The sequence below is a fragment of the Cervus canadensis genome, chromosome 10 (genome assembly GCF_019320065.1).
Source record: "Cervus canadensis isolate Bull #8, Minnesota chromosome 10, ASM1932006v1, whole genome shotgun sequence".
Lineage (NCBI taxonomy): Eukaryota > Metazoa > Chordata > Mammalia > Artiodactyla > Cervidae > Cervus > Cervus canadensis.
The window spans coordinates 10,708,906-10,734,419 of NC_057395.1; the positions used below are offsets into that span (position 1 = coordinate 10,708,906).

General features: G+C 47.5%; 2 protein-coding genes across 8 annotated transcripts in view; both read left to right on the forward strand.

Annotated features, from left to right (window-relative positions):
• The window catches only part of KIF16B (kinesin family member 16B), a 282,011-nt gene that overhangs the window by 153,097 nt on the left and 103,400 nt on the right, over positions 1-25,514 (forward strand). For all 7 annotated transcript variants that reach the window (XM_043480090.1, XM_043480091.1, XM_043480093.1 and 4 more), the window contains 2 exons: positions 4,194-4,276; positions 6,442-6,530. In XM_043480090.1, coding sequence (XP_043336025.1) covers positions 4,194-4,276; positions 6,442-6,530 — 172 coding nt within the window. The remainder of the gene's footprint in view (positions 1-4,193; positions 4,277-6,441; positions 6,531-25,514) is intronic.
• LOC122448630 (tRNA-splicing endonuclease subunit Sen15-like) lies at positions 22,149-23,941 on the forward strand. The gene has a single exon (XM_043480097.1). The coding sequence runs from the start codon at positions 22,185-22,187 to the stop codon at positions 22,692-22,694; it is 510 nt and encodes a 169-aa protein (XP_043336032.1). The 5' UTR covers positions 22,149-22,184; the 3' UTR covers positions 22,695-23,941.

Genomic DNA, 25,514 nt, shown 5'->3' on the forward strand with positions numbered 1-25,514 from the left:
GAGAAATACGTATGTATGTGTGTATATCTGTCTATATATTTTGAGGTCTGTATCTCATCTGTATAATTTTTTGGTTATTGTTAGGATTAAAAAGCAATTTTTAATCCTCCAACTTTCTAAATTTCTTAATTTCCTCCAACTTTCTAAATTTCTTAATTTCCATCATTTGAAAGAATGTACTTGACAAAAACCAGGGGTTCTTTCAAAAGTATACTTGCCAACATCAGGAAAACATCTTAAAATACTCTATATTTCAGCACAGAGCAGCAGATTATCAAAAATACGCATGTGTGTGTGTATATATATATGTATATATGAGTAAGTAGGTATGAAAGTGGGTAGGTTGGTAGATGGGCAGATTGATAGGTCTCTCAGCCTTTCTTCTGGAGCTTCACGCCCTTCTACCTGCAGAAGGCTTCGCAAATTCATTATGTCCGAGACCACACTCAGTGCTTCTGCCCCAGCCCGAGTTTGATCCTTTTCCGGTGTTCTCATTCGGTGTGAACAGCTGCCCAGCCAGCTAGTTGCGGGTGAAGCCTCGCCGAGAGCCGCCTTCCTCACCTCCCTGGCCCCTGTCTCTTGCCCAGCACGAGTCCCGGCCGTCTGCAGTCTGTTCACTCCCCTCCTCTGACGCCTCCCTCCCACCCGGGGCTGAGCTCCCAGCATCTTTGACCCAGACAGCTGCAGTAGTCACCTGTCTTGTTTATCTACATCTCTTCTTGCTCTCTGGTTCATTTTTCAAACAGTAGAAAGAGTTGGACTTGAAACTCAAGTCCAGCCACGTGATGCTGCTGCTGCACAAAGGCCTTCGGGGTCTTCCCGTTGCCTGGACATGAAGTCCATGTGTGCCGAGTGACTCTGCGTGCTCTGTCCCTCCCTCGCTCTCAGGCCTCATCTTGGGCAGTACTCTCCCTGGCTTCTGCTTCTCTGTCTCCCATCATCTCGTCGTCTGTTCCTGTCTCTGTTGCATTTGCTCTCCTGCCGCCGGAGCTTGTCTGCGGCACTGCCTCCCGCAGGGCGTCCTTCCGTAACTCTCCTGCGCTCCGCCCGGTTCTCAGGCGCCCCCTGAGCCAGAGGCAGCGCCTCTCTCCTTGATTGCAGCTCTGCGTTTGTTGGTGAAGTTGTTTGCTGCGTGACCTCTCTCCCCTTATTTACAAGCTCCCTAAGGACAAGGCCTGTGTCTTAACTCGTTCCTCTTTGCATCCTCACCCCTGGTGCTTATCTCAGTGATGAGCACAGTAAGTGCCCACTCAGTATTTGTTGAGTGAATGGATGCACAGTGGCATCGTGTAGGAAGGAAGCACAGCCAGTAGGTTTGTTCAGGAAAGGAATGCAGTGGAGGAAAGAGAAGGGACCAGCCTTAACAGAGTCCCTTTTATGTGTCAAGTAGTTTTTACACATTATTTGGGTGGAAGCAAGGAATAGTCACGGGTGGTTTTGTTTTCTTTTATAACTCCTCAAAGAGATTTTTGTATGTATTTCATGCACATACATGGGTGGCAAGATTATTTTCATTCATTTAATACACCATGAAATATGTCTCTGAAATACTATCCTATTTTTCCATTAACATATTTTAGCAATTTTCAACTTGCATGGCTGGACATTTGATTAACAGGAAAAAAAATTCGATTAGAGGTAATTAACACTTCAAATGAGATTGCTTTATTAATCTCTAATGTCACTTTAAGAGCATTAAATACACATATATCCTAGGCACGGCTGTTTGATTTTTGACTTTCTGTGTGGCACACAGTTTTGAGTCCCAGTCATAAAAGGCATGGGAAACACCTCTCTTCATTATGGTCACGGTGCTGTTCCATAATTGGGAAACACATGAATGCAGTTTTATGTGAGGAGGATAAGCAGATTGTTGGGCGGATAATATCCACTGCTGCCCTTCTGAGTCTCTCCAAACTGTGTCCTTCTCCTCTTGGCTCCATTTCTGCTAAATAACAGCAGTCACCAGAACCAGTGCTTTGATTACTCCCTGGGTTCTGATCCAAACCCACTAGGTTTTAACTGTATTGAATTTTGAAGCTCCTTTGAGATTCTGAGACAGTATGTGAAGTAGGCATATGTATATGCCTGTCTGAAGCTCCAGAGTGGCCATGTGAGATATTGATGCTACTTTCAGGGTCCAGGGGGAGCTGGTACCCAATAGAGACTGATGGCTGTGGCCAACCAGAAGTCACGTGCCCTGTCCGGGGGAGGCAGCAGGCAGCAGCCCAGTGGCAGCACTGACCTCCTGACCCCAGATCTCCTAATTTTTGAAGGGAAGCCAGAAACTCAGACTTTCATGTGAGAACTATGGAGTTTTGAGAGTCCCTTGGACTGCAAGGAGATCCAATCAGTCCATCCTAAAGGAGATCAGTCCTGGGTGTTCATTGGAAGGACTGATGTTGAAGCTGAAGCTCCAATACTTTGGCCACCTGATGCAAGAGTTGACTCATTGGAAAAGACCCTGATGCTGGGAGGGATTGTGGGCAGGAGGAGAAGGGGACGACAGAGGATGAGATGGCTGGATGGCATCACCGACTCGATGGACATGAGTTTGGATGAACTATGGGAGTTGGTGATGGACAGGGAGGCCTGGTGTCCCACGGTTCATGGGGACACGACTGAGCGACTGAACTGAACTGACTGATGGAGTTATAACTGTTGATTTTTTTTTTTTTTTAATTTGTATGGGACACACAAAACACATCCAGAACCTGAACTTTTTTCTCTGACCTTTGTGTTGCAAATTCTTCATCCTGGCTGCTATTTCTCCGTGGTCTCTTTCTACCTCATCTGTCCAATATGGGTTCTTGCTGCTATTTCAGATGCCCTGTGTTTTGGCTGGACTTGACTCTCCTTTCTCCAACCTCAGGAGACCCATCTCTTGTCTCAGGCCTAGCCCCTCTCCCCAGTCACCCTCACATGGAGCATCTCTCTTGTCCTCTGCTTGTCCTGTGAGACCCAGCTGAGGCCCTCAATGCCAGAGTCTGTCTCCCCATCCTGCATCCTGAACTCATCACTTTGATCCTTCATGGTTGAAGACTTCTCATACAAATGTCTTATCTTCACAAATACGTTGCCTTCATTTTCAGGGCAAAGATTGAACGTGGGGGTCTGTGCTGAAGGCTTGGTAGACTCTGAGGTGTGATACATGCTTGCGTGCTAAGTTGCTTCAGTAACATCTGACTCTGGGCAGCCTATGGACTGTAGCCCACCAGGCTACTCTGTCCATGGGATTCTCCAGGCAAGAATCCTGGAGTGGGTTGTCCTGCCCTGCTTCAGGGGCTCTTCCTGACCCAGGGATCAAACCCGCGTCTCTTATGACTCCTGCATTGATTGGCAAGTGGTTCTTTACCACTTGCGTCACCTGGGAGGTGGGACCAGCTCAGATAGTGCATCTTTTAAATGCTTCCAGGGACGGGGAGCTCACTGCTTCCTGTGACATCTGTGCCAGCTTTGGACAGCTCTGACCTTAGAAAGTGCCTTTTTGCTTATTGGCTTAGTCAAGCTGAAATTTGCCTCCCCACCTAATGATTTTGTTACCCTTGTGCGTTTACATTCCATCCTTTTGCCCCTTGTACAGTTTGGACCCTTGTCAGTCAGAAGGAGCCCTTCTTGTATGTCTAATGTAGCCATGTCAATTTTAACAGGATTTTCACAAGAAGCAGCGTCTTTACAGGAAGTAGACACTCCACGTGCACGTTTTCTTTCCTATCAAATTCTGAGGGAGATTTTAGTAACAGTGACCTGTGCTCTGGCAGTTTCACTGGGTTTTTTCTTTTGAAAGCACCATCTTTTGAGGTTTTTGCTTTCATTGGCGTTAATAAACATTTCCTAAATTGGTGACGCTATACTTTGTTTGCTCTCCCAACATCTCTTTGGAGAACTGCTTTCTGTTTTTCTTCTCAACAGTCAAAAGTCTAATTATGTGTATATTAAGTTTTAAATCTTGTATGATTTTGTAGTACTTAAACCCCTCACTTGTGCCTTGGGTAACGTAAATATTGTGACACTTGGCTGTAAAAATTAAAAGCATTTGAAGGTGTAGAATTGGCTTGGGTAAGCAGACTTTTGGGATGAAAGCCTCCTCTCGTTCCTGGGAATCACGTCTCAGCTGCAGAATTCCACATTAGAGTGTCCTCTGCTGACCAGGTTCTCACTGTAAACTCACTGCTGTTTCTGTGTGTTCTTAGGCGCCATGATCCTCTTGGGAAGAACCAACATGTTTCGTTTTAACCACCCAAAGGAGGCCGCCAAGCTCAGGGAGAAGAGGAAGGTGAGCAGCTTGGAATCCCCAGCAGCCAAGTCCACTCTGGGTGGGCCTGAGGGTGGGGGAAGAGGGGTCTCTGCTCTGGCTCCAGCAGTCAGACTTCCTGGAGCAGGAACCAGCCCACAGCCTGGATTGACTCCAGGGCATTGGTTTCCCTGCGGACGGTCGGCTGGTGGAGTAGGACAGCGAGCGAGGTCCAGCGTGGAGGAGACATGCGGCTCTTCCACGCTGCTCATCAGCATCCCCATCCCTCAAAAGGAGGTGGACACCTTTTCACATTAAGTGGAGGGTGCCCTACACTCGTGAGCATCTGTTTTAAGAGTTACTTCCACACCAGAATCCCTTTGATCCAAAACTTTGCTCACCTCTTATTTTCATTCCTAGTAAGTTGGATTTTTGATCGGGGTGTGAAGCAGAGAGGGGGCGAGTTTAGGACAGTTGAACAACTGGAAGAGATTGCAGCTTGTTTGGATGGGGACGTCCGGGGGCGCTTGAAGCGCTAGATGGGGAAGTGGGCCAAGGACCAGAGAGGGAAGGGAAGGGGTAAGAGGGAGAGCCGTCTGTCTAGTCTAGCTCTTGTGCACCGCGCTGAGCTTAGACGGAGGAAGAGTGAAGCAGAGATGTCTGAGGCAGAACCACGTGGAGCCTCCCTGTGAACCACTTTGTGTCCACAGAACCGTTGGTACCCCCAAGTCACAGATGAGCGAGAGGAGAGGCTGAGACTGGCCTGTCCTGTGGCCCACAAGTGGGGACAGGGACTTGAGCCCTGACTTCAGGCCCAGATGTGTTAGCCCCTCACCCAGGGTGTGGGCCCCCCACTCCAATTCACGCGGCCCCTCACACAGGGTGTCAGCCCCCTGCCCCGAGTCACACGGCCCTCACACAGGGTGTCAGCCCTTCACCCTGAGTCATAGCCCCTCACACGGGGTGTCAACCCTTCACCCTGAGTCACATGGCCCCTCACACGGGGTGTCAGCCCCTTGCCCCGAGTCACACAGCCCCTCACATGGGGTGTCAGCCCCCCATCCCGAGTCACACGGCCCCTCACACGGAATGTCAGCCCCCCGCCCCGAGTCACACGGCCCCTCACACGGGGTGTCAGCCCCCCATCCCGAGTCACACGGCCCTCACACAGGGTGTCAGCCCTTCACCCCGAGTCATAGCCCCTCACACGGGGTGTCAACCCTTCACCCTGAGTCACATGGCCCCTCACACGGGGTGTCAGCCCCTTGCCCCGAGTCACACAGCCCCTCACATGGGGTGTCAGCCCCCCATCCCGAGTCACACGGCCCCTCACACGGAATGTCAGCCCCCCGCCCCGAGTCACACGGCCCCTCACACGGGGTGTCAGCCCCCCATCCCGAGTCACACGGCCCCTCACACGGAATGTCAGCCCCCCGCCCCGAGTCACACGGCCCCTCACACAGAGGGTCAGCCCCCCATCCCGAGTCACACGGCCCTCACACAGGGTGTCAGCCCTTCACCCCGAGTCATAGCCCCTCACACGGGGTGTCAACCCTTCACCCTGAGTCACATGGCCCCTCACACGGGGTGTCAGCCCCTTGCCCCTAGTCCCACAGCCCCGTGCCTCAGCCTACTTTTCCAGGACTGCTGGGGTCCCCAGTGACTGAGGTGGGAATAACCAGAAAGCGGCAGTCCCCACCCCAGTCTTCTCTGGACTGCTGCTTCAAGCCTGTGAGCCTCCTGTCTGCTCAGCCCAGGTCTCCCTGGAGGGCCCTTTTGGGACCCCGTTGCAGGGAGGAGAGGGAAGGAAACAGGCCTGCCAGTAACTTTCCGTGGGAGCAGAGCAGGGCCAGCGTTCACTCTCCTGGTCTCCCTCCTCCTCCCCGTCCCTCTCTGTCACTCAGCAGGCGTGGGTGCCGCTGCCAGGGCCCCTCCTTCCCTGGATGCAGCAGCAGGTCAGGGAGCCCCTCGGGGCTGAGCGGCTCCGGTGCGGGTGTGAGACCCTGCTGGCCTTAGCGTGGGGCTTGGGTTCCGGATAGACCCTGGGCTTGGCTGCCCCAGCTTCTGTCCTCAGGGAGGCCAGTTGTGTGTGGGCTCCTGGAGGGTGCTGGGCTCCTCACTGCCTCTCCCCAGGAGAGAGGGGTGTGCGCAGAGCACGGTCTTCTCCTGCCGCCGAGGTAACCGCTCTGCCCTGTGTCTGCTCTTAGAGCGGCCTTCTGCCCTCCCTCAGCTTGTCCATGAGCGACCTGTCCAAGTCCCGTGAGAACCTCTCTGCCGTCATGCTCTACAACCCAGGGTGAGTGGACTGCAGCGTCGCCTTCCCTGGGGTCACCCCTGTGGTTGTGTTTGCTCTGTCGACCCCATTAAAGTCGCTTACTTAAGAAAAAGAATCAGTTAAATAAAGCTTCTGCAGTCAACCCTCTTTTATCAAATCAGCCATAGTGATTTTTCAGGTTCCTTTCCAGCACTCACTGTGTATGAGTATCCTTTAACGAGTTATAATCACGACACATATGAGGTGATGCACTCTGATTCTTAAGTAATCAGCATTGGTAAGCCTCATCACGGCTTCCTTCTTCTTTTCATAGCAGTCTAATATTTTAGAGCTGACACTTGGATTGCTCCGTGCACGATCCCTTTGGCTCAGGTCCTTTCACTTCATTTTGTAACTGTGGTGTCATCGCAGAAACAGCTTTGGTTCTTAGGGCTTCAGATGCCCAGGGAGTCGTGTTCACTCCTTCCAGGCTCTAGGAGACCACTGAGAACGGTGGTGGTTTAAATGGACTTGGTGGTGGGGGACCTTGAGCAGTTAGCTTAATTGCCTGAGTCCTCCATGGTTCCATCCCCGACATGGTCATGAAAATGCCTCAAAACAGAGAAGTGGATGAAAGGACTTTGGGGTCCTTGCCAGGCGTGTGAAGAGTCCATAATTTTATCTTTCCTGCAAAGAGAATCTCATGTAAAACAGTGGAGGTAAATCTCATAGCTAAATGTGTTAAAATTGACAAGACTGCCATCTTCAGAACTGATGGTTCGTTGGTCGTCACTGTCCCAGGCACTGTTCTGAGTGCCTCATCTTCGTCAGCTCCTGTACTTCTCACAATGACTCTCACACGTAGAGTTCATATTCATCAGTTTCAGGGTCAGAGCCATGGTGTGAGCCCAGGTCGGCCTGTTTCCCAGCCTGTGCTCTGACTCTGTTCCTTCCTGCCTTTCCCCAACGTGGGGCACGGTTTCCCACCTGGGAACCGGTTCCATGGCCCATTGCCCCCATCTCAGCACTTCTCACAAAGTCTGAATACCTCGTGCCTCAGTTCGGGTCAGTCCTCCTGTTTGTGGACAGTAGACACGCCTATAAGGACTTCCTTCACTGTTGTAGGAGTTTAAAGCTGGGAGGGGGCCTTTGATCATGTTTCTGGATTCATCTTTCTATCGGCAAGTGGGCGGAAGCCCGGGTCTGGTTAGTAGACCACTGGCTGCAGACTCCTGGGCCCTCTCTCCTTCCAGAATTCCTGGATGTACACGTAGGCAGGTCCCTTCTGTGTCAGCCCTTGCCAGCACCGTTCATGAAGCCTTTCCATCTTATGACAGGGTTACTGAGAGGAGTTGTGCTTTTTTAGGTAAATCTGTCTTGGACTAACTCTTGGTGATTGGTAAGACCCCTGAAACATGAGAGCAGTCTTAGAGCAGCTGGGTTATTGGTACTTGGGAAGCTCATTAGGTTGTCGGTCTTTAATTCCTCTGTCTGGTTTTAATAGCAGCCTTTTACCATGACTGAGACTGCATCTTTCACATGCTCACTTTATTTGGGTTTAACATAACATGCAGGTGTTTAGGGTTGTCTTCCATTTAAGAAGCACGTTCCCATCTGTTCAGTCTTGTGGGGCTGCTTGAATCTTTGGGGTGTGCAGTGTGTTTACATGGGTGGATTCATCTCCCCACTTGGAACCCATTTCCTGTCCCAGGATCCAGATACCAGCTTCGTTTTCTCGATGGTGGCGGCTTCGACTCTGAGTAGACTTGGCAGTGACACGTGACTGTTCCATGCCTCTGAAAACAGAAAGTAATCTGCATTCAGCCTGAGCTCTGGGATACAGTGTTGCAAGCTGCGGCCCGCTCTCCCAGGCCTTACAGATGGGATCTCCTCCAAACACAGGAGACTATTCCATCCTCTTAAAAGTGATGCTATTTTGTTGTTGTTTGCTTGTATTTAAGCTGAAGTGGTTTTTCTCAGTGTCTGTGAAATGTAGGTCAGAATGTAGTAGCTTCACCCTCAAACTTTTCAGTGATTTTTTTTTCCTGGTCTGAAATGTAAGATCCCAGGCCTCGGTGAACCGCCCCACCCTGCTGACAGCTCAACTCCCTATCATCCGTGCTGGCCGCCAGCCCGCTCTCCCGCCCCTTACCCTGGGCACCAGCTGTTCCGTTTTGGGTCCCGCTCGTCCTCAGACCGCCCTGGACCAGTCCTGCCTTTGGGGCTTCTTCTCTTCTAGTCCCAGAGCCTGGTGCGCCTTTGGTGATGCTGTCTGCCTGTCCTTAAGGCGCAGTGCACACGGCCTCCTCTGGATGCTGTTCCTAACTTCCCTCCTCCTACGGCTTTCTCACGGCTCATCGCGCCATCTCTGGCAGCCTTGTCTTGTTCTTTGTGATGCACACTTGTCTGCCAGCAGGTCCTTTCTCAGCCCCTCCTGAGAAGCAGGCATGGTTCTCCCCTTGGGGACATGGTTCTCCCCTTGGGGACACGGTTCCTGATAAGACCCCTGGTGGGCTTACAGGTCGCTCCAGGGGAGCAGCCATCACAGGTCATTTATGAATAAGGGTAGAAAATGAAAATGAGATGAAAGTAGAATGACTCCGGCAGTCCTAGATGGAAAGGTCAGGAGAGGCCTCCTGAGGCGGGGACATTTCTTATAAGGCTGGCGCAGAGCGAGGATGATGCTTATGTGACCGGAAGGGGGCGGGCGTCTCCAGGCAGAGGAAGAGCAAGCAGGTACATGGCATCCAACCAGGAGGTGGGGTGAGGGTAGAGCAGATGGGTGCAGTCACCGGAGGGCGGGATGCCGGGAGGGCAGCGGGCCAGCTGATGTGGGCCTTGGAGACCCCTGGAAAAAATTTGGCTGTTCCCAAGAGTGCTGGGAAGCTGTTAGATGTCTTTAAGCAGTAGAGGAACGTGAAGATTAATTGACTGCAGATGTTAGTACATGCGGCGTTTGGAGAAGGTAGTGTAGAAGCAAGAGACCATTTAGGAAGCTGCTGCCTTAGTCCAGGTGGGAGGTACCAGCGGATTGGGTCTGGGTGGTCCTCATGGAGATGGAGCATCATGGAATTGAGGGCTGTCCCCAGGCTTTAGATTTAAACAGTTGGGTAGATGGCAAACCTGCTTCTGAGGTAAGGGCAGCAGGAATGACCTTCATGGCTGGCAGTGGGGTGAGAGTTCAGTCCGTGTATCTTTCCTACTAGGGTGGAAATTTTTAGAGGTCAGAGGCTGGTCTTACTAATTTCTGTATTCTACAGTGTCATTCATGTAGCATGCTTGATGAATGTTTAGCAAACAGATTAATAATGAGTTTATGGTGAGATGCACATGTCCTTGGGGCTTCCCTGTTAGCTCAGTTGGTAAAGAATCCACTTGCAATTCAGGAGACCCCAGTTCAGTTCCTGGGTTGGGAAGATCCACTGGAGAAGGGATAGGTTATCCACTCCAGTTTTCTTGGGCTTCCCTTGTGGCTCAGCTGGTAAAGAATCTACCTACAGTGCAGGAGACCTGGGTTTGATCCCTGGGTTGGGAAGATCCCCTGGAGAAGGGAAGGGCTATCCACTCCAGTATTCTTGCCTGGAGAATTCCATGGACTGTATAGTCCATGTGGTCGCAAAGAGTCAGACATGACTGAGTGGCTTTCAGTTCATTTCACACATGTCCTTTGTGGGGGAGAAGGTTTTTCACTAATTCCTCTGGGTACTTGTGTTCCGAATGGTGGAAAATGGCACATCATGCAAAGGAATGTGTATCTGAGGCATGAGTCAGTTCCAGAATGGCACTGCAATTGGTGGAATAACCTCAAGTTCATGTTCAAGATCCTCAGGCAAAAGGTGGGAAGAGGGCCTTATGAAGAAATGAAGACTTGGGCCAAGGTAGTCTGAGAACACAGTGAGAGTCGGTCTGCGGTTGGCTGAGGAAACGTGCTGGATGACTGGACGCGGCTGTGGTGACCTGCATCCATGCATCTCGTATCTGCTACCTTTGCAGTGCTCATCTGTACCAATTCAAATTCAGATGACTTGATACTTCATCATACCTTCATTCCCCTGATCCTAGCTGCCCCCTCCAGTTGCCACTTGGACGGAGAACTATTACCCATGAATTAAAACATAATTGGATCATATGGCAGTTCTATTTCCAGTTTTTTAAGGAATCTCCACACTGTTCTCCGTAGTGGCTGTACTAGTTTGCATTCCCACCAACAGTGTAAGAGGGTTCCCTTTTCTCCACACTCTCTCCAGCATTTATTGCTTGTAGACTTTTGGATAGCAGCCATCCTGACTGGCGTGTAATGGTACCTCATTGTGGTTTTGATTTGCATTTCTCTGATAGTGAGTGATGTTGAGCATCTTTTCATGTGTTTGTTAGCCATCTGTATGTCTTCTTTGGAGAAATGTCTGTTTAGTTCTTTGGCCCATTTTTTGATTGGGTCATTTATTTTTCTGGAATTGAGCTTCAGGAGTTGCTTGTATATTTTTGAGATTAATCCTTTGTCTGTTGCTTCATTTGCTATTATTTTCTCCCAATCTGAGGGCAGTCTTTTCACCTTACTTATAGTTTCCTTTGTTGTGCAAAAGCTTTTAAGTTTCATTAGGTCCCATTTGTTTATTTTTGCTTTTATTTCCAATATTCTGGGAGGTGGGTCATAGAGGATCCTGCTGTGATTTATGTCAGAGAGTGTTTTGCCTACGTTCTCCTCTAGGAGTTTTATAGTTTCTGGTCTTACATTTAGATATTTAATCCATTTTGAGTTTATTTTTGTGTATGGTGTTAGAAAGTGTTCTAGTTTCATTCTTTTACAAGTGGTTGACCAGTTTTCCCAGCACCACTTGTTAAAGAGGTTGTCTTTTTTTCCATTGTATATTTTTGCCTCCTTTGTTGAAGATAAGGTGTCCATAGGTTCATGGATTTATCTCTGGGCTTTCTATTTTGTTCCATTGATCTATATTTCTGTCCTTGTGCCAGTACCGCCCTTGCCTTCTCCCAGAGTCCAAAAGTCTGTTCTGTACATCTGTGTCTCTTTTTCTATTTTGCATATAGGGTTATCGTTACCATCTTTCTAAATTCCATATATATGCATTAGTATACTGTATTGGTCTTTATCTTTCTGGCTTACTTCACTCTGTATAATGGGCTCCAGTTTCATCCATCTCATTAGAACTGATTCAAATGAATTCTTTTTAATGGCTGAGTAATATTCCATGGTGTATATGTACCACAGGTTCCTTATCCATTCGTCTGCTGATGGGCATCTAGGTTGCTTCCATGTCCTGGCTATTATAAACAGTGCTGCGATGAACATTGGGGTGCGTGTGTCTCTTTCAGATCTGGTTTCCTCAGTGTATATGCCCAGAAGTGGGATTGCTGGGTCATATGGCAGTTCTATTTCCGGGATGTTTAGAGAGAACAGCATTGAAACATGTATATTATCAAGGGTGAAACAGATCACCAGCCCAGGTTGGATGCATGAGACAAGTGCTCAGGGCTGGTGCACTGGGAAGACCCAGAGGGATCGGGTGGAGAGGGAGGTGGGAGGGGGTATCGGGATGGGGAATACATGTAAATCCATGGCTGATTCATGTCAATGTATGGCAAAAACCACTACGATATTGTAAAGTAATTAGCCTCCAACTAATAAAAATAAACGGAAAAAGTAAATAAATAAATAACAAAAAGAGGGAAAAAAAACATAATTGGAGAAAAGTCACCGCCTCTGATTTATGGGAAGCAGACACCCTGTACAGTTTATTTGCTCCAGGAACTCGGCAAAACAAAGTAGGAATAAAGCCGCACTGGGTTGTTTGTACCTGTTTTGATGTAACAGGTGTAAATTTGTCACTTAGTTTGAACTGAACTGAACTTTGTCACTAAGTCGTGTCCAGCTCTTTGCGACCCCGTGGACTGTAGCCTGCCAGGCTCTGCTGTCTATGGGATTTCCCAGGCAAGAATACCAGAGTGGGTTGCGATTTCCTTCTCCAGGAGATCTTTCTGACCGAGGGATCGAACCTTCGTCTCCTGTGTTGCAGGCAGATGCTTTATCACTGAGCCGCCTGGGAAGCTGAGCAGGTGTAAATAGCTGTGACCGAGGTTAAGCACCGCTGGATAAATGGAAAGGGGGGCTTCTCCCTTTCTTCCGGGCGGTCTCATTGCCGTGGCAGCACGCAGCCTGTAGTGAGTCGCCAGGGCCCCTGGCAGGAGGAGGTGGTGTGGAGGGCATAGCAGGGCTCTGAGGGGGCTTGGGTGGTGACTCCATCTGATCCAGCACTTCCTTCTCCATAGCTGAGGATATGAAGATGCTAGAAGTCTGTAAGATGCTTACCTTGGAGAACAAAGCAGGTCGAATACTGAGCAGAGATTTAGCCTTGGATGCTTGTCAGGCAGAGTCCCAGGTCGCTCCCCGCAGTTCTCTTTGAGGAGGTGCTATCCTGTCCAGTGGACTAGATCGTATGCTGGGCCCTGAGAGGTCTGCAGGAAGAGAGGGTTTTCCCCTGGAGAGTAGACGCTCTGGGGGAGGAAACTAGGTGAGTGCTGGCAGGAGTGGTGCTGCATGCTAGAAGAGAGAAGACTCTGCAGGTCGGGGCTTGGCTGGGGAGTGCTCTGAAAGCCAAGCCAGGATGCGTGCAGTCTGCTTTGATAAACAGACGGCTGTTCTCTGAGGAGATGCACTTTGGCAGGATGGGGCAGGAGAGATGGCAGCTCAGGTTCTGCTGGCGTGTTCTCAGCACCTGTGTGCAGCTAACAATTTTACAAGTTCTGGTAGGTGTGCTTAGAATAAGGATTGTGATTAAAATGTATGGCCCAGGATACAACAGAGAATTGTTTTCTCTGTACTCGTAAGCATATGCTAACTCATTTCTTCATTCCTTTTTAAAATTGTGCTAAGATGAATCCACCTGCCAGTGTAGGAGATGTGGGAGACACAAGTTTGATACCTGGGTTGGGAAGATCCCCTGGAGAAGGAAATGGCAACCCGCTCCAGTATTCTTGCCTGGGAAATCCCCGTGGACAGAGTGGCCTGGCAGGCCACAGTCCATGGGGTCAAAGAGTTGGTCACAACTAAGCACATAGGAAAAGGAGTACGTCAAGGCTGTGTGTTGTCACCTTGCTTATTTAACCTCTGTGCAGAGTACATCATGAGAAACGATAGGCTGGAAGAAGCACAAGCTGGAATCAAGATTGCCGGGAGAAATATCAATAACCTCAGATATGCAGATGACACCACCCTTATGGCAGAAAGTGAAGAGGAACTAAAAAACCTCTTGATGAAAGTGAAAGAGGAGAGTGAAAAAGTTGGCTTAAAGCTCAACATTTGGAAAACTAAGATCATGGCATCTGGTCCCATCACTTCATGGGAAATTGATGGGGAGACAGTGGAAACAGTGGCAGACTTTATTTTTTGGGGCTCCAAAATCACTGCAGATGGTGATTGCAGCCATGGAATTAAAAGACGCTTACTCCTTGGAAGGAAAGCTATGACCAACCTAGACAGCGTATAAAAAAGCAGAGACATTACTTTGTCAACAAAAGTCCGTCTAGTCAAGGCTGTGGTTTTTCCAGTGGTCATGTATGGATGTGAGAGTTGGACTATTAAAAAAACCTGAGCACAGAAGAATTGATGGTTTTGAACTGTGGTGTTGGAGAAGACTCTCGAGAGTCCCTTGGACTGCAAGGAAATCCAACCAGTCCATTCTGAAGGAGATCAGTCCTGGGTGTTCAATGGAAGGACTGATAATGAAGCTGAAACTCCAATACTTTGGCCACCTCGTGCGAAGAGCTGACTCATTGGAAAAGACCCTGATGCTGGGAGGGATCGGGGGTAGGAGGAGAAGGGGACGACAGAGGATGAGATGGCTGGATGGCATCACCGACTCGATGGACATGGGTTTGGGTAGACTCCGGGAGTTGATGATGGACAGGGAGGCCTGGCGTGCTGGGATTCATGGGGTCTCAAAGAGTCGGACACGACTGAGCGACTGAACTGAACTGAAGCACATAAACACACACGATACATTTAACATGAAATTTGCCATCTTAACCATTTTAAGGGTACAGTAGTATTAAGTGGGTCACATCATTGCAGCTAATCTCCAGAACTCTATTGCTATAAAACTGAAACTCTGTGCTCATTAAATAATATCCCAACCCCCTCCCCCTGGGTCACCCTGGCAATCACCATTCTATTGTCTGTCTCTACTCTAGGTACCTCAATCGGTGGGTTCATATAGTGTTTCTCTTTGTGACTGGTATATTTTGTGTAGTATAATGTCTTCAGAATTCATCCATTTTGCAACAGGTATCAGAATTTCTTTTTAAGGCTAAATAACATTTCATTGCATGTACATGTCATATCTTATATATTCATTCATCTGCCAGTGAACTTGGGTTGTTTTCCCTATTGGCAGTTGTGAAAACAGTTATTTTCTGTTTTTTTCTTTTTTTTTCTCTCTTGTTTTTGATAGTGGCCACCCTAATGGGCGTGAGATGTACCTCATTGTGGTTTTTCTTCACTCTGTTTTTCTTCCATATTCTCAAGAATATCCTATCTGGAAAATAGTGTTTGGAAATACAGAAAGATGGAAAATCTCAAGGTCTGCTCCCCCAGAAAGTACAGTAAATAACTGATGAGTGTCAGTCTGAACCGGACATGGAACAACAGACTGGTTCAAAATAGGAAAAGGAGTATGTCAAGGCTGTATATTGTCACCCTGCTTATCTAACTTATATGCAGAGTACATCATGAGAAACGCTGAGCTGGAGGAAGCACAAGCTGGAATCAAAATTGCCAGGAGAAATATCAATAACCTCAGATATGCAGATGACACCACCCTTATGGCATAGAATGAAGAGGAACTAAAGAGCTTCTTGATGAAAGTGAAAAAGCTGGCTTAAAGCTCAACATTCAGAAAACTAAGATCATGGCATCTGGTCTCATCACTTCATGACAAATAGATGGGGAAACAACGGAAACAGCTACAGACTTTATTCTTTTGGGCTCCAAAATCACTGCAGACAGTGACTGCAGCCATGAAATTAAAAGACACTTGCCCCTTGGAAGAAAAGCTATGGCCAACCTAGGCAGCATATTAAAAAGTAGAGACATTACTTTGCCAACAAAGGTCTGTCTAGCCAAAGATATGGTTTTTCCAGTAGTCATGTATGGATGTGAGAGTTGGACTATCAAGAAAGCTGAGTGCCGAAGATTTGATGCTTTTGAACTGTGGTGTTGGAGAAGACTCTTGAGAGTCCCTTGGACTGCAAGGAGATGCAACCAGTCCATCCTAAAGGAAATCAGTCCTGAATATTCATTGGAAGGACTGATGTTAAAGCTGAAACTCCAATACTTTGGCCCCCTGATGTGAAGAACTGTCTCACTGGAAAAGACCCTGAGCTGGGGCTTAGACCCCTTGGTGTGTGAGCACGCGCATGGGCAGACTTTGGTAAAGCCTGGCGGGAGTCAGGGCGCCGGTAGCCTTTGCCTGGGACACTTGCACGCCTCCAGGCTGATTCTGCGTTTGGGCCGCTGTGCAGCTTACCCAGCCCCTGGCTGCCTGCCTGCTCCTCCCAGCAGAAGGCTGTGTCCCCCGACCCTGGGATCCATCCCACAGGCTTCAGCAGGCCTGGCCCTGGAGACACGTGCAGAGTTCAGGGTCCCTTACCCTGATTTGCCTTGTTGCCTATCTTAGGACTGCTTTGGAGTCAGCTTTCTCTTTTTGCTTTTAAACTTTCCCTCTCTTAGGCGAACTAGCTTTCTGCCTTCCTGATTCCCTAATGCTTAGTACTAGCTTAATAAAGTCAGCTACCCCCAGCATGCCTCCCCCTGCCAACCACCACCATCAACACACACACCCTGTCGTCTTCTTAGTTCCTCTCTCATTAAACCCTCGCGAACTTTCATCTTTGTAAAGATGCTGGGTTCTTGAGTTTCAGGCGCTCCTTTCTCTTGAGCACCAGCAGCTTTCCATCACTTGAGAGAAATCTTAGCCCGCTCTGTCCCTTGGGAAAGTTTTTCTCCCTGAATTGGCTCCACACAGGGCCTCTGCCTCTCCAGGTCCCCCTTCCAGTCTCCCACCTCCTCTTCCAACAATTTCACTCTGAGAATCTTGCTGCTTCTCATTGTGGAGAACGTTCGGGAGGGACTTTCCTCTTTAAGTGGCCAGCATGGTCAGTCCGTGAGAAGTAGCTGACCTTCTGGAGTCGTCAGGATTCCCGTGGCAGTGCGTGGGATTCCTGGTTTCCTCTCGAGGTGACGCTGGGTTGGGGGTGGGGGGTACTCATGGACTTGCCCCTGGAACCCGCCCAGCCTGGGGCCACAGGAGGGAGCTCACTGCAATCCCCCCTTAACCCTTGGTGGTGACCCCAGCATGGGGCCGGGCTCCCGGTGCCTCTGGGATGCCCTCCAGGCCCCAAACACAGTCACCCATTAGTCCACTACTGTCATCTTCTGTCACTTTCTGCCTTGAAATTTATGCTTTGGTGTAAGTGGACATGGCTCTTTCACGGCTCTCTCCAGGCCAGATCCATCTATAAAGCCTTCTACAAATCCCTCCCACACTCCTTCCCACGGCCAGTCCTCTTTGTCTTCCACGGTGCGTATAGGAGTGGTCTCCTCGGAGGCATGCTGTGTGTCTCCAGATTGAGCTCAGTGCTTCCTCTTCATTCTCTGCCGGGTGTCTGGCTCACACCTTTATCACCATAGCTTTTCCCAAGTTCATGCCATTAATGCTTTTGCCTGCTTGCCCACTAGGCTTCCTGAGAACAGGAGCCACGCCTTACTCATCTTTGAATCTCCAGCATCTCGCATGTAGTGAGCTCTTCATAGATGTTCCCTGAGATGTGGACTTGGCAGCAACAGGAGGTGTGTCCACTCGTAGGTGTCCAGGGCCTTGTGCTTCAAATGGTCCCACACACTTCAGAGTCTGCATTGTAGCTGGGCCTCATCTTTGTGAGGCTGTCACGCGCACACATGTACTTCTTACACATTTTGTGGCTTTCTTAACTGTTACACATACATGTATCTTTTGGTTTCCTCGGTATCATGTAGATTTGAGTTTGCTTATTGCAGTAGGTTAAAAATGTTTATTACTTAGCATCCAGTGCCTCTTAGAGCAGAGCTCTCTGGAAGAATTAAATCTGGTTTGCAAATGATTGTATCCAGTAAGACCCAGCTCATCTTCAGAGCACCTGGTTTCAACAGGCAGCCTAGTAATTCTCCAAAGAGAATTTTTCTCCAAAAACCCATGCTGTGCATCACAGCAAGATTTCGACTTCTAAGAAGTGACATCTTTGTTACCCAAGAACATTTTATCAGCCCAAGTGGACACATGGCATTGGGTGTGCCGTGTCCAAGGTCCTTGTTTGGGAACTGACTGCTGGCCCACATCACTGGCTTTCTGGAAGCCAGGATGTGTGTGCACACATGCGTGGTGCCCGGTGCCAGAGGATTTTCGGAGGAGGCAACACAGCCCAGTGACTTCCTTCGGGAGGGAGCTCCGCTTTGGAGAAGCGCCCAGCCAGGGTCTTTGCCAGGAAGCAGTTTCACTGCAGGGAAAACATTCCTTCTCAGTGGCCCAGTGTCTCTAAGAAGAAACCAAGCCCACTCCTCAGGTGTCCTGTTGCCACTCCGAGGCAACTAACTTGGCAGAGTGTGGACACTTCCACAGCTTTTTGAAAGTGCTCAAAGCAAAATTATATGCATTCCAAGTTCATTTCAGTCTTGAAAGTAAAAAGGAGAAAATTTTATTTGTGCATACACACACATTTTTATGTAAGCGCTAGCCAGTGGGGAGCCTGTTTGAATGGGTATACTGTATGTGGATAATTAAATTCTGAAGGGGAGAAATGCCTGGGTTTCAAATCCAGTTGGACCAAAAATAACCTAAAGTCAAAAATCACGCCTGTGTTTGGCAAGTGGTCCAGGGAACTTCATGGAGTATAGTGTTGGGATGGGATTGGCGGGCATCAACGCCAGCTTAGGAGCTGTGCGTGGCCCCTGACCCTGAAGGTGGTCTCAAGTCAAGTCACCGACATCAGGGGATGAGGACAGATGAGTGATGATTTTTTTGAAGATTTTTTTTTTTATGTGGACCATTTAAAAGTCTTTATTGAATTTGTTGCAATACCGTTTCTCCATTATGTTTTGGTATTTTGGCCGTGAGGCATGTAGGATGTTAGCCCCCTGACCAGGGATGGAACCCGCACCTCCTGCTTTGGAAAGAGAAGTCTTAACCACTGGACCACCAGGGAAGTCCCTGAGTGATGATTATTTTTAACCCGACTTTTTATTTTCACAAACAAACAAAAAAGACATCATTGCAGTGAACATGTTGCCGTATATCCCAGTCTGTACTTCTGTTTGTCCCACTGTCTAGTCATGTCTGTCTTTCTCTGTGTGTGTTTGTGCATGTATGTGTACATTTGTGTACTTGTATATTTATATAGATTTTTACGTGTTCTTTTACCAGATGGGTTCACACTGGTCTTGTGAGAGTTTTTTGTACTTACCTGTCTTTTCCTCTTCATACGTGTTATCCTCTGTCATTTTAAGTCCATGTGCGATTCCTTTGTGTGGCCACTCCACACCTTACTTATCTTCTGTTGGTAGGTGGTGGTGTGTAGTTTGGCGCTATGACGAGCAATTGGGGTGAACACATTTGTAGCTAAATCTTTGTGCTGATCCTTGAGTATTACTTCCTCAAGGGAGAAAAATGTAGAATGGAATTACCAGGCCAGAGGGTATATTTAATACGTCCTAAGGCTGTTAATACACATTCACAAACTGTCCTATAGGATGGTTGTACATATCACTACTATTGATTTCCTGCCAGTACCGTATGAGAGTTTCCCTCTGCTTGCAAACTCGAAAGGAATCCTTTTGAAGTGTAGACTGTGTCAGGACGAGCACACCCTTCTGGGTGCAGCTCTTGGCTGTCTTCACAACAACGAGGGGGTAGGGAATTCCCCTACCAGAGGCTCCCTCTGCAAGCATGTTCCGAGCATCCTGATCATCAGCAGGGATCCAGCAGGCACGGTTTGTCCTGTGCTGAGCTCCGTGCTGTGTGCGGTTAGCGCCAGCCTTCCCGCTCCTTTCAGGTTAAGAGTCGGGATGGGATTTTGGAATGTAAAGCCAGAAGGAGCTAGATTCTGAATGAAGAGTTCTCAGGATTTCGATGCAGAAAGCTGGAGGCCCCCAGACACTGGTGCAGACTTCTTACCAGCTGACAGTGATTGTAGGGGAAAAAAGTGGTTTCCTTTTCCTTCCTCTCTCCAACCCCTTCCCGGTTTCTTCCTTAGACTCTCCCTCCTCATTGGCTCAGAGGGTAAAGCATCTGCCTGCAATGCAGGGGACCCGAGTTTGATCCCTGGGTCAGGAAGATCCCCTGGAGAAGGAAATGGCAACCCACTCTAGTATTCTTGCCTTGAAAATCCTATGGACAGAGGAGCCTGGTAGGCTACAGTCCATGGGGTTGCAAAGAGTCAGATATGACTGAGCGACTTCACTTTTCACCTTCCTCATTTCTTTGCTCCTTCCCTCCCACTCCCCTTACCTTCTTTCAGTGGGAAAGATAAATGCATCACTCTAGGGAAAGAGTAAGGAGACCTCAGTAACAAGGTGTGTTCTTCTGTCTGCTGAGCTTAGCTTCCCTGTTGATGCCCGTCAGCAGGATCTAATCTATTCACTCAGCACCCAGTGTAGCACTTTACTTGCCATGTAATACACGTGAGCTAGGTTTTCCCCTTAACTCATAACCCATGTAGAAGGCACTTCAGAAATAGCTGGTCATAGCTGGAGATACCCTTGGGAAGACCTGCACCTTCAGGTGTGATCATGTCCTTACTGTGGGTCCTGGGAGGGACGATCACATTGCTCATGGATACAGTGTCCGGCTACCCCCATTTTTTCTGTTCTTCCCTCACTCTCTGGGGCTTTAAACATTGTTTCATCGTTTCTTTTTTTTCCTTGCTTGACCTTGAGCATGAAACTTTTATGCATGTAGTTGGAAATATTTCTGTTGCTGGTGATTTGGTAGTTAGTCTGTGTTTTAGCTGATGTGTTTTGTACTGTGTCTTTGCTGGTTTGCTTTATTGGGCTTTCTATTTTTCAGAAGTTTGCCTTGCTACAAGGCTGACTTCCTTTCCCATCTCTGGTCCCTGTGGTATCACTTTTTCATGGACCACTTACTCACTTGGCAGTTGCTGTATAGTGCCTTAAATAGCTCGTGAAGATGCACCGTCTTGGAGAACTTGTGATGAAGCAGCTGAAAACAGTGAACTTCTTCCTGCCATTAACAGAGAGCAGCTTCAGTTCCAGGCAGGCCTCGGGGACATGGCCGGCTGGGTTCCAGAGCACCGTGATAGAGCAGATATTGCCATAGAGAGAGTCATACCAAGTGATTGGTTTCCCCGTCCTTTTAAAAATTATACTGTGTTACTCCATTATATTTAGCAGTAGAGAACCTGCCTGCCAATGCAGGAGATGTAAGAGACACAGGTTCAATCTCTGGGTTGGAAAGATCCCCTGGAGAAGGGCATGGCAACCCAGTATTCTTTCTTGGAGAGTCCCATGGACAGAGGAACCTGGCGGGCTATAGTCCATACAGTCACAAAGAGTCAGACATGACTGAAGCAACTTATCACACATGCACATACTCCATTATGTTGTATCTTAAGTATGCAGTAGGATTCTGTCTAAAAAATATACATACTTTAATTTTAAAAAGCTTATTACTAAAAAATGCTAACCATCATCTGAGCCTTCAGTGAGTCATAATGTCTTTGCAACAGTAACATAAAAGATCACTGGTCAGATCATTATCACAAATATAATAATGAAAAAGTTTTCAGTATGAAATGTATTACTAAAATGTGACTCAGGCATGAAGTGAGCAAATGCTGACGGGAAAATAGCGCTTGGGTTGACTTGTTCCATGTAGGGATGCTAAAAACCGTCACTTTGTTTAAGAAAGAAAAAAGACAGTATCTGTGGAAGTGTAATAAAGTGAGGTCTGTCTGTACTGACTTAGCCTTTTTCTTTCTTGTCCTTGAATATCAGTCCAGTGTGCGCCACTGTAAATGATGAGCTCCTTTGTTTTCCATGAGCTGTAGAATTCCAGGCACCATCTGTCTTCGTTCGGTCCCTTTAGCCTCGCGTTGTCTGCGCAGTGGCGGCATTTCTGTTTCCCCTGTTGTATTGATACGATTGTATGATCTAAAGCTGAATTACGTGGTAGCTGAGGAAGGGACGTGCCCTGTGCAGTGATGGATGGCGGTTATGGGCAGGGGTGGAAGGCAGCGGATTCCTCTTCATCCTACATGGCAGCCAGCGTGATTCTCCTCCGCAGCAGCATCTTGCACTCATTTGATTATCTGCCACACTCTGTCTGTAACTCGTTGACTCATCTGATTAGAGCTTGCTGCTGATTCAGTCGTGGGTTCCCGATATACATATGTGTCTGTTGTTGCCCCAGGGGCTGAGCCTCACAGGCTCTGGGGCGCGGGCTCAGTGTCTGTGGGGCACAGACTTAGCTGCACGTTCGTGTGGGATCTTCCCAGAGTAGGGGTGGAACCTGTGTCCCCTGCATTGGCAGATGCATTCTCAACTGTTGGGCCACCAGGCAAGTCCTGTGGTGGCACTTAAAATAGTTGGTAAGAGAGCACGGCGCGGTACACCACGGGCGCGCCGCACGGCAGGGCATGGAGGAGCGCGGGGAGTCCCAGCCGACTGCGGGTTGCGGCGATGTGCGCCCCGGCGACGATCGCGGCGGCGGCAGCAGCGCCCACCCGTGGGCCCCCGAGGACGCCTGGATGGGCACGCACCCTAAGTATTTAGAAATGATGGAATTAGATATAGGAGATGCCACCCAAGTTTATATAGCGTTCTTGGTTTACCTGGACCTCATGGAGAGTAAAAGCTGGCATGAAGTAAACTGTGTGGGATTACCAGATCTCCAGCTCATCTGCCTTCTCGGTACTGAAATAGAAGGAGAAGGGTTACAGACTGTGGTACCTACGCCCATCAGTGCTTCCCTCAGCCATAACAGGATAAGGGAAATCTTGAAGGCATCTCGAAAATTGCAAGGTGATCCCGACTTGCCCATGTCATTTACTTTGGCCATAGTGGAGTCCGACTCTACAATAGTCTACTACAAACTCACTGATGGATTTATGCTGCCAGATCCTCAGAATATTTCCCTTAGAAGATGACACCTATACTTCCCGATGTTTACTTTGTTCACACAAGACTGGATTAAGAACCATCAGCCTGGTTCATCTTTTATCTCAGAGATAGTCAGGGCTGACTTAGCTGATCCCATTCCAGAAGTTTTCTTTTTTGAAGAATAAAACTTTCCCATATAGAAGAATTTATTTTCTTAAAAAATAGTAAGATAGTTGCTCTAGAACTTTCTCACCTGGAGACAGTTTGATTATAGTCATGTGCAGGTTTATGCCTGTGGTGTGTTCAGAAGGACAGGAAATTCTTGAGACCACCTTCTCTTTCCCTTACTCAGCTCTCTCAGTCTTTGGTCACTACAGCCAGTCTGCAGAAATGGAGAATTTACTTTAGTCTGCTTTTTCATCCCCGGTAGAAGGTGTTCTTTTGATTGGTTTTCATGGTACAATTAATGTTACTTCCTTCTTTGGTTAAATCAAAATTAAAAATATGCTCATCCAGTGTATAAAATTGCATGTCTAGATTAATAGGGACCAGAGAAGTGTTACCTACAAGAGCACTGGGCCTTTTTTTTTTTTTTTCTCCCATTCTTACTTACTACCACCATACTGTACATAGCTAGAATATTGTAGGAGAGATATTAATAGTAGCGGACAGTGTGAACCTTAAAAACATCTTTCTTCAGTAGACCTAGTTTTTCCACTTTTTCTTAATTAATTGTTGCCTAGAAAGGTGTTTTAAAAGTTAAGGCAAGAGTCAGAAAAATTTTTCTGGAAAGGGCCAGAAAGGAACTATTTTAGGTTTTTCAGGCCATATAGGTTTTCTCACAACTTCTCAGCTATCTTGTTTGTAGAATAAAAATAATTGTAGACAGTATATAAATGAATGGATATGCCTGTATTCCAATAAAACTTTATTTACAAATGCAGGGCCATAGTTTGCCAACACCTGGTCTGGGGAAATAGTCAATAAACATACAAAAGTAATGAATGTTGTGTTAGGTACCCATTAAAAATTAGAAATGAGAATACTGTAAAACATGAGAAAATGCTTAGTAAAAAGAAAAAAGCAAGATACAAAGTGTATGAATGGATATGATTATGGCTGTGAATAACACACCAAGTATATAATAAAAAAAGGACAAAATAAATTCCTAACTGTGGTTATAATAGGAGGGCAGGGCAGTAAATGGATGGCTTTGTCTTTCTTTAAGATTTTACTTTTTCTTTGTTGGTATTACTTTTATAATAAAAATGTTTTAAAGTAAAAAAAAAAAAAATAAAAAATAAAATAAAATAGTTGGTAAGACTGCGTCTCTCGGTGCAGCTCTTTGCCGGCTCTTAGTCTGTGTATTTAGTATATTTAGTGAGAAGCTTTGATTTTCTTAATAACGTGCTCCTGCTTCTAAGTAAGTGTTTTGAGAAGTGATTGTTGATTGTATGTGTGTGTATGTGAATTGTTGTGCCCTAAGGAGGCACTTCCACCCCCTTCTTTTCTCCCAGATCACGATGCTAACCTTGAAAAGCCATGTCCCACATCAGTGACCTTAGATATTTAGTCACCATCAACAACCCCCAGATATTATGATCTACTGAGGTTAGTCGTCATTGTTGCTGGAGATGAATGGAAATCAACTAGAAATTTGTGGGAGCAAAAAGGAAGTAAGACGGTTGCTATAATCAGAGTAGATTAAGAAAAATGTTTGAAACAGGTAGTTTGTCTCATCATAAATTGAAATGCTAATTACAAAAAATAACACATTCAGAAATGAATAAAGTAATCACAGGTATTCACAATCCTTCCACCAAGAAATAATGACTGGTTTATATTTGTAATATTTACTTATATTTTATACTCTATATATTTAATTGTATGCTGGGTACTGTAATCATGCATTATAAAGGGTATTTTTAAAAAACAACAGTGAGCTCACACTTGATACACAGCTCCATGTTTGGCTTTTCCTTTTACCGTTTTCCTGGGCATTTGTGCCCAGGCCACTGAATGCTCATCTTCCTTCCATGTTTATATCACCGTGTAACTCTTGCTTCATCACTGATGACTTTTGGGACTATTTCTTCTGTTTGCCCCCATAAATTATTGGTTGTGCTCAGTCGCTTCAGGCATGTTCGACTCTTCACAACCCCATGGACTGTAGCCCGCCAGGCTCCTCTGTCCTTGGGATTCTCCAGGCAAGAGTACTGGAGTGGGTTGCCATGTCCTCCTCCAGGGGATCTGCCTGACTCAGGCATCGAACCCGAGCCTCCTGCATTGCAGGATTCTTTACTACTGAGCCACCGAGGAAGCCCAAATTTTTTATTACATTGCAGTTAATCAGCTTGTATAAATCTTTCCTGCTTCACTATTCTTTTTTCTTTTTTGGCCTTGCCACATGGCATGCGGGATCTTAGTTCTCTGACCAGGGATCCAGCTCGCACCTCCTACATTGAAAGTGTGGAATCCTAACCGCTGGGCTGTCAGGGAAGTCCCTTGCTTTACTATTTTATCAGCTTAATCCACACACGCTGGAATTCTCTATTTGACAGTGCCTTGGGCTACCCCTGGTGGCTCAGAGGTTAAAGCGTCTGCCTGGAATGTGGGAGACCCCGGTTCGATCCCCGAGTTGGGACGATCCCCTGGAGAAGGAAATGGCAACCCACTCCAGTACTCTTGCCTGGAGAGTCCCATGGAGGGAGGAGCCTGGTAGGCTACAGTCCATGGGGTTGGGTTGCAAAGAGTCGGACACGACTGAGCGACTTCAGTTTCACTCACTTCACTTTCTGCTTACATTACAGCAGCAAGCGGAGGGACGGAGAGAGATGTCAGAGAGAAATAAGGAACGGGAAGCTTGA

Bases quoted from the DNA above. Each gene is read 5' to 3' on its own strand.
- LOC122448630 (XM_043480097.1), top strand. From the start codon at position 22,185: ATGGAGGAGCGCGGGGAGTCCCAGCCGACTGCGGGTTGCGGCGATGTG.